Source organism: Protopterus annectens, chromosome 8.part0 (genome assembly GCF_019279795.1).
Source record: "Protopterus annectens isolate FY-2018-M chromosome 8.part0, PAN1.0, whole genome shotgun sequence".
NCBI classification, from domain to species: Eukaryota; Metazoa; Chordata; order Ceratodontiformes; family Protopteridae; genus Protopterus; species Protopterus annectens.
In genome coordinates, this window is record NC_056741.1 from 193,296,429 (window position 1) to 193,305,827 (window position 9,399).

At 35.6% G+C, this 9,399-nt stretch overlaps 1 protein-coding gene across 1 annotated transcript in view; it reads left to right on the forward strand.

The window, feature by feature from the left end:
- The first annotated feature begins 5,281 nt into the window (after nucleotides 1–5,281).
- The window catches only part of LOC122808187 (scavenger receptor cysteine-rich type 1 protein M130-like), a 146,173-nt gene continuing 142,055 nt past the window's right edge, over nucleotides 5,282–9,399 (forward strand). The window contains exon 1 of the mRNA XM_044079154.1: nucleotides 5,282–5,464. Coding sequence (XP_043935089.1) covers nucleotides 5,407–5,464 — 58 coding nt within the window. The 5' untranslated portion in view covers nucleotides 5,282–5,406. The remainder of the gene's footprint in view (nucleotides 5,465–9,399) is intronic.

A 9,399-nucleotide genomic window follows, 5' to 3' on the forward strand; every position in this document is an offset into this window, starting at 1 on the left:
CACCATGGAAAATACTTCCCTGAGTCATAAGATCCTGTAATGTTACATCACTCTTATAGTATGTTATGTTTCTTTGATTTATTGGACCTCTTCATAATTATCTCAGTGGATACACACAGGTCTTTTATGAATTATTATGTGTCTTTTAATAGACATGATTATTCAACACCAAAACATTTTAAAACTTTGGCAGTCAATAGTCAAAATAGAGGCAGTACCAAAGTCACAAAATGCAAAATCATTTTTAGTGCCACTGAGCAATATATGTATCTATCTACATATACCAACTCCGAGAGATTACATGGAGTATGTTAGTCTGTAAATTGGAGAAAGTGAGGAAACTGCAAAACCATTATCTACTCAACTCCAGTTCTAACCACCTGACACGACAATGGTGATGCTTTATGCTCACATACTGAACACGTATCACCTATCTAGTGACAGCCAGTAGGGCTCCTGATATACACAGAAACAGAGAAATGTACATTCTGAAAAATTGTATATTTTTCATTGCTCATTACTAGGCAATACAACTTGTGACAGCATTATCCATAAATATGAATCAGAGAGCAGCTCTTCCTGTTAAAGAGAGTATGTGGCTTTTACTTCTTATAGGAGCATCCTCTGGTGGAGACAAAGGTCTAGCTCCGGATAAAGTTGTTAGCCTTAATGTCTTTAGAGACAATTAGCTATTTTTGTGCCAGTAGCTTCTGAATGCTACCCTCTTGCTTTTTTATCTCTTTGCCCTGTCTCTGTCCTTAAATGTAACGTTACTCAGCATAGTAATCTCCAAAATAGATAGTATCAAAGTAGTGCTACAGAATCCCAAAAGCCTAAGCAACAAAATCTGAGGACACGAGGCTTTCTTTAACCTTGAAGACATCAAAATGTCTGTAATTTTAGAAACCTGTTTCCACTGTAGTGATACTACTCTCTAAATTCTAGGGTACAATGTCTGTCATTCGTTCAGATCCACTGCAACTGTGTATTATATTTATTCATAATGCTACTGTTTCTCAACAGATTTCACATGACACTAACCTGGAAGTGGTTGAAGTCTTTGCTGTGTTCACTAAAATGAATCATCATATTATAGCCAATTAGAGATCCCTATGTATGACCCCTTCTCAGAATGCTAAATACCTTACCAAGTGAGAAAACTTATAAATCAAATCAAATTTAAAGTTTTTTTGTGGATGAATTCAACTATTCACAAAAAAACTGACCAACACATACAACAAATATGAAGTATACCCATAGATTTCTGTGCCTTGTAAATCTCAATGCACATGACCAAATTGTCTCCTGATTCAATAGAGCATGTTCTTTTCCTCATAAACATTTCTACCAATTGCAACATCCACTTGTTGCTGCCTCCCTGGTGAAATCTGACCATTTCACTGTGATCTTCTCTATGAAAATCTGTTTTGTAGCCCCGGATGACTCCTCTATATTCAAGGATTACTCCAAGACCAATTACTTAAAAATTATTGATCTTACTGATAATCCCAAATGGTATGGCTCTCCAACAAATCTTATAAATGAGGCTGCTGCTTACCATTCTGAATGTTACTCTATCTTAAAATGATGCATTAAAAAGCATCCATACTAGTACAGAAGTGAGAGTTATGGCTAGTTTAAAACTAAACCCATATGATGGTACTGCCACATAAATTAACTCTATAATAATAAAAAGAAAAAGCTACTGGCCATCAATAAAGATGTCTACTTCATCATTATGAAGGGAATTTAAAACTGGTATGCAAGTCTCACAAGCCTGCCATTAAGAAATGTAAAGTCAACTATCAACTTAGTATTGGCAGCCAATTCAAAAGATTAGATAAGTTTAGAAGTAAGCTATAATTCTGTGTTGAACTTTTCTCAAACAGTACTTTTTTCTCTGACCACAAGGACATTGCTAATATTCTTGTGCATAAATTCTTTTCAAATCTCATTCTACTCTCCTTCCCCTCTCAGTCCTCCATTATACATCACAGGCCCCATCCTGACATCAGTTTGGACCAAGTTCTTTATGCACGTTCCAAAATTAAAAACACTTCCTCCATATGTCCTACAATATCCTTTGATGCCTGCTGAAAAGTGTGAAGTCCCATTTAGCAACACTCTTCCATCAATGATTCAACCAGAGTTTCTCCTCTCGTTATGTCCTCAAGGAGTGGAGAATACCCTAGCATAAAGTCAGGCTGTCTGCTAACCCTGATAATATCTGGTGCAGGGTTTGAGTCTCACAAGGGATAATTGGCTAGGCTTAAAATGGCTCGCAAGGGCAGTTAGCTTACTACTAATCTATGAACCTATGAACCTATAATATTATTTGCAAAGCTTTGAGATGTATTATAGCTGAACAAATAAACAATGTTATAGGTGACCTTATATCCCTGGATACACAGCAGTTCAGCTTTGCTAAAGGCAGACTGTGCCAGCTCAGTCTGGTTGATTTCTTTGAAAGAGTTACTGAGATCATGGATAAGGGGCAAACAGTATGCATTGCTTATCTCGAATATGCCAAAACCTCTGACACTATCCTAGATGATGGGATTATTGACAAACTCTTTCAACTCAACATTTAACCATATGTAGTTTGCTGGATTGATAACTGGCCATCTGTCAGAACCCATACCAATAATGATGGAGGTATTTGTTCTAGACAGAAAGTAAGTTCCAACAGGATCAGTACTGGGTCCCCTCCTTTTTTGTAAATATATGACACAAAAAGCTTGTGTCAATGGAATATATCAAATCAAGTTTGCTGATGATTGCAAGCAGGGGGCAGTTATTAAATCCCATTCTGATAGTCAAATTCTCCAGCAAGGGCTAGACCAAACAAATGTTTGGTTTATTAATCATGAAATTTCTCTTAACACAAATAAATACAGCATAATTCCCTCCAGCAAGTCTAGCATTATTACTGCTTTCCATATAGATAAAATTCCCTTAAACTGGACAAGGTCATCCGAGACATGGGTTCATATGCTCATAACTGAGTCTCCTATGATCACCATGTCTCTGGGTGATTAGAAAATCATTCTGCATTACACAGTTCATCCTTCATAGCATATATTCAATGTCCAAAGAAGTTATATTTTCATTTTATTCAGTTTTTTTAGGCCCATCATTTAATATAACTCACCTTTGTCATATACCTCACCAAGCACTTAAACCATCTTGACAGTCCGCTAAGTTCCAACACCAAAAATATATTAGGTTCCAGTAATCCTAGTTGTTTTGGTACATTAAAAGCTCTATAGTTCTACTCAGTGCCATACAGAACATGTGGTAAAGCAAACACTCTCTGTATCTGAACCTACACTGCCACATCAACAATATCAGGTGACATAACAGATATCTAACTCATGGTATCCTACATTTCTAGATTACGGCACCCTCACCTATCAAGCAGAGTACCTTCCCAACAGTCTTTAAAATCCACCTAGATGACTAGATGAGAGATTGCAAGTTTTCAACAGAAATATGTGGAGAAAGTCTACTTAATGGGAGACTGCTAATCTTCCACCTTCACTGGGTGATGTAGCTTAGCTTTTTGATGGTGTCTTTTGGCCTTAGGTTCAGTAAGAACCTATGATCGTATGAGCCTACCCAAACAGAGGTGTAGCACATTCAAGTTTGCTGCCTTTTTAATGCTTTCTCTTATACCTTATTATTTCTTCTTCCTTTACTTCTGTGTAAACCGTCTTGGTCAGCAGCTACATCCCCTCATATTGATAAGGTTCTGTATGTGCAGATACCTTTATAGCTACCTTTATAGCCTTTTACGACATACTCTGTGTTGCTCTGTGTTAGGATCATGTAGGTGTTTGTGTGCTATGCTCTGCCCTTGTACTTATCACTGACACTCGTCTGTGAGTACAGACAATGAATGACTTGAACTCTCTGCCACAACAAACATGAACAGTCAAGATCTGCAATTCAAACAGAACTTGTTACAAAACATTGAAACTGAAAACGGGTATATTTGTTTTCCACAGACTAACAAAACCATCTGTAGTTGCATGTATGAGGACATACATTCCTTTATACTATCCTTAACATTACAATAACCTTATGCTATGACCATAGTGAACTATGCAAGTATTTCATAACATGCTCTGTACTTTTATGGTATTCATGCAATAGCATGGATGTTTGTACACTATCCATACTTTCATACTATACGTTCCCATTAAGTGTAATTGCCTAACTGGACTTAGCCATGGCTAAAAATGGTCTGCAAAGTGGGGATTGGTAGTTAGAATAATGGGGATTAAGAATTGGCTTAATAGTTCAGGTGTTTACCTCATAGACCCAAGGTAGAGAGTTTGAATCTTACCTTTGATATAAGAAATTTGGCTAGTACTAACCAACAGACCTATTAATCACTAACCTTGTTAACAAAGTAAATATGTTTCCTCCTGTGTACCATGGGGTAACCTATGGGTAGGTAATGTGTGAGCTCTCAGGTGTCATTTGCCTGATGTTCTACCTGCTGAGGATCAGAGGTCCTTCACAGGAAATCCCTTTCAGTGAGCTGCGCTGGCAGGGATGCCTTTTTGGTGGTAATTCCCCCCCACCTCTTTGAGTTGGTGTGAGCATGGAGTTGATATGTATAAGTTCAGGGTTTGTGGGGGACTTGCCCTCCTGTGTAAAACACAAGTATTTTATCAGCAATTTTTTTTTCAGATAAAGTAGTTGGGAATTTCAGTCCTTGGCAGGTTGAACAGTTAAATTACTGTTCTTACGCAGCTGTGCTGCAGTGGAGTTGTACTAACGGGAATGACATTTCTGTTGTCTGAGTTTAATACTCTCAGCATTCTTTCTTTATTTATTCTGGCAGAAGAGTAAACACAGGCTGCAGTAAGATCTATATAGAATATATTAGAGCTAAAAATCATAGTATTAAAGGAAGGTGTTATCTATATAAAACAAGACAATAGTATTGCTTGTATAATATTTAAAACAAATAGACTGCTATGTACGAATTGTATTTTAAATAATATATTTAAAAATATTTTTATTTAAAATATTGTTTATGAAATTTGTAAGAATTTTATTTTCTGTGTTCTAGCTAGCATTCCAAAATTTTCCTTCAGTTTTCTTTTTTTTTTTAAGAGAGATGTAATAGTGACAATAACCCATGGTTAATTGCATATATGACAATAAATAACATTCAGTAACATCATTGGGTCTTTTGAATGAAAAACAGTCAGAGATACATTAATAAATCCATCTAAAAAGGTAAAGAGTTATCTGATTGGTGCTGGTACCTAAGGAAGTTGTGTATGTCAGCAGACTCAAACTCTCTGCAGTGACAAACATTTAGTTACAATCAAGGCTGAACCTGGAGAGGAAAATCTACTTCTACAGCTGCTGCGTTATTTGGAGATAGACATGGACATTAATGTTCTCCTCCTAATTCTGATATTTCTAAGTCTACCTGAAGCAATATGTAAGTATTTATTGATACTTTAATTCTAAAGTCATCCTAAGAAATAACCAAAGCAGAATGGGAAGATATTGGATTTTGGTGTACCATTAGTCTTAAATGAATAATTGACAGATAAACTCACTGAAGACAAATTAAAAAATAAACAAATGTCACACATTTCATTCTTTTTATATAAGAAAACATCAGAAATATACAATTATAGTACAATGTTACAATTCTAGCAGTGTTTTGCATGAGTATTTAATTGTATAACCAGATATACCATTTAAGCACCTTGTACATTCAATTGGTGTTTAAATATTCCACATTGTATGTGCCAACTAAGTAAAATATATTTTTAAAATTGTACAGATGCTTCCATATTAACTGCATAGCGAAAATAATTAACTTATATAAAGTCCTTATGAGATCTAACTTGAGTCTTTATGTTTTCAGTATATACCCCGATGGCAATTATGGAAACCAGCAGCTGACACATTTCCTTAGAAAACACACAGACCTTTTTAAAACACAAGTAAAGATAAGGTACAATAGATGTATTAAACACAACTTACAAATTGTGAGACATTATATTCCTTGTCAGAAATTTAAGGCACCGAATACTGAAGTGTTACACTGAAAAGAAAGTATAGTAACTGTTGAAAGTATAGTATAGCACTGCAGAAAACAAATGGAATATTGTACATATCAAGAGTCAAACAGAGGTTCAGAGGTTCATAGCTTCATATGATGATAATAGGCTATTGGCTTGGAGGTCCGTATTAGTCTAGACAAGAAGGTGATGCTGTGATTGGATTAGTATAATAAAGAAAACACTACAAAATGGCTAACATATTTCATGATATTATAATAATAATAATATAATAATATTATTATTAATATTGATAATATTTTTCACATTGTATCACTGCTGGCATACAATGAAATAATGCACTTTCCTGTAAAATATATGGTCCATATGGTCCAATGGTTTAATGAAACATCAGTGTGGATGACTTAACTTCCCAGTAATTCAATACAAAGAAATTAAGGACGATGCATAATAACTGGTTATAAAAGACAAAGTCTTAACAATATCACCTCTGACACATGTGTAAAGTTGCCATGGCTCTGTAGTCAGTTCACGTCTATAAATATGATATATATATATATATATATATATATATATATATATATATATATATATATATGCAGTAGTACTGTAAGTTTTCATTATAGAATGATCAGTGAAGAAATATATAGTTTTGTGGATAAATGAAGGAGTGTAAGAAATGTTAACAAGATTAAATAATAATTGGCTACACCTCTACATGTTTGGTGATTGGATGATTGTTTCTGTGTGCAGAATACGATTAGGAAAAATAAAGGGAGAAATATGTAACGGTACAACAAAGAATACTCATGTTATAGTTCTGCTGATTTTATACAGTGCCATCTGGAATTGCTCTGGTCCCAAGAATCTAATCTGTTTTTATGATAGATGTGTACATTTGTATTACTTATTTGTTATTTACAAGATACTGATTTTGTAGTTCAGCTATATAAATATATCAAGGAAAAAATCAAAATTCACTGCAATTCTGAATTTAAGTAGCAGATTATAAGTCTGTGAATTTAAAGTGGTCTTAATGTTTTTTGTTACAGAAATATGCATGTTTTGGTGACAGAAGTATCACTCTCTGAGTTATGAAAGCATCGAAACATGACGCTGTTAAAGAAGGAAACACAATCATGAGTCTCCCTGAGTGTAGCCGTTAGCCACAGTCAGCCATCACCCCATTTTCTGTGCTACAGCCCAATTTCCATTTCACTTTTTCCCAGCCCACCTTCCTCCTGCTCTGGCACATCTAAACCCTTGGTTGACTTTATCTCTGGCAGTGCATTCCAGCATCATACTGGTTTCTCTGGGAAAGAATACTGTGGTACATTGTTTTTAAGTTGTTTTCATTTATAGCTGCTCTTTTTGACACATCACACTATTAACTGTTCCTCTTTAACCTGTTGCCTTATAGTAAACCATATACATACAATATCTCCAAATACGGTTTGTGCTGCAGGAGGTAAATTTCTTGTGCTCTGATTTGCTTTCTGCATTGCATCCTTGATATTTTCTGTGCATGATTAATGCTTCTGTAGAAGCTCTCTTTTTCTTCCTGTACTGTTAATATAGCAATAACCCATGCCTGGGTGTGGGTAATGCGGGATTTACCCACGGTTGGCATGGTTTGGTCCCGAGGGCGAAGCCCGAGGGACCAAACAAAGACAACCGTGGGTAAATCCGATTACCCACACCCAGAAGTGGGTTATTGCTATTATACTATGACATTATTTAAGAAAAGAAATAATTACTTTTCTTAAATAATGGCATTGTATAATGCCTCTTTGCTGCCCTTCCGCAGCTGTCTGGTATCCGCGGCAGTTCTGATGTACTGAGCATGCCTATGCAGGACATCAGAGCTGTGGCCAAAAGCAACGGAGAAAGCAAGATCTCCATTGCTTTTTACTGTTTTGCTATGTTAAATGGGTTTAACATAGCGAGACAGCTTTAAAATAAGCAAAGGAGATGTCCGTTGCTTATTTTAAAGCTGTCTCGCTATGTTAAACCCATTTAACATAGCAAAACAGTAAAACGCAATGGAGATCTTGCTTTCTCCATTGCTTTTTTTTATTTTAAACCTGTCTCGCTATGTTAAATGGGTTTAACATAGCGAGACAGCTTTAAAATAAGCAACGAAGATCTCCGTTGCTTATTTTAAAGCTGTCTCGCTATGTTAAACCCATTTAACATAGCGAGACAGGTTTTAAAGAAAAGCAATGGAGAAAGCAAGCTCTCCGTTGCTTTTTACACACTGTGTTGCTATGTTAAAGGAGTTTAACATAGCGAGACAGCTTTAAAAAAAGCAACGGAGATCTCCGTTGCTTTTTTTAAACCCGTGTCGCTATGTTAAACTCTTTTAACATAGCGAGACAGTGTTTTAAAAGAAACGTATGCTAATGGAAAAAGTCCGGGCGACTGGATCTTTTTCCATTAGTATAAGTCGATTTACAACGTGCACGCTGGCCAATCAGCGTGCACGTTTTGGAATATTAATGGGGGGTCATGGTATAATAGCCAACATCACACAGTTCTGTACTGTTAGCTTTGTCTGTACATCAGAAATTTATCTTGTTCACTTGCACAGCATTGCTCTTTCACACTTGCATCCCCAAACTGTCAATTATCAAATGCCAGTGGAAGTTGTACCAGGCTTCCCTAAAATCTAAATTGGTTACAACTACAATTTTGGTGCCATCTGTGAATACTGTAATCATGCTTTCCAACCAAGTATTTTAAGAAGAAAAGGGCCTATACAGAATATAATGACTGACAAGCATGCAATTCCTCTGTTTGCATGGTTGTGTTAATATAGGACTAAATCTTTAATATATTCAGCCTCCTGTGCATTACAATATACACATTTATCTTATAGTATATTGTGTTACAGTGAGATAGCAAGTAATGAAAATTATGACTCAAATTAATGGTTTGAAATTTACTAAGTTGTATTTTTCAAAATATTTAAGAAAACTGACTTGCTCTGCTCAATATCTCCTGGTGTACACTCCACACTCACAAGATAATTGGGAGATAGTGTTATGCTGCTAACTGGCATACAGCAGCATAGGTTTCTTTGCTCATATCAACTGACAGCAGTAAATCTATGTACTATCAATTGTTGCAGCTTGGTTTCAGTTTTTAAAACACCCAAGGGATAATTAAAATGTATTTTATTTTACAGTTTTAGACATGTACTCCACACTGTGACTGATAATGCAGTACCTGTCCTTTGTGAGTGGAAGTCAGCAGAAGTGAGAAAAACAATTAATCAGACAAGTTCTGAAGATTGGAAAGTTTAGACTTGCAAATAGCAAAGAAGAATTGGTTTTCTGGCCAT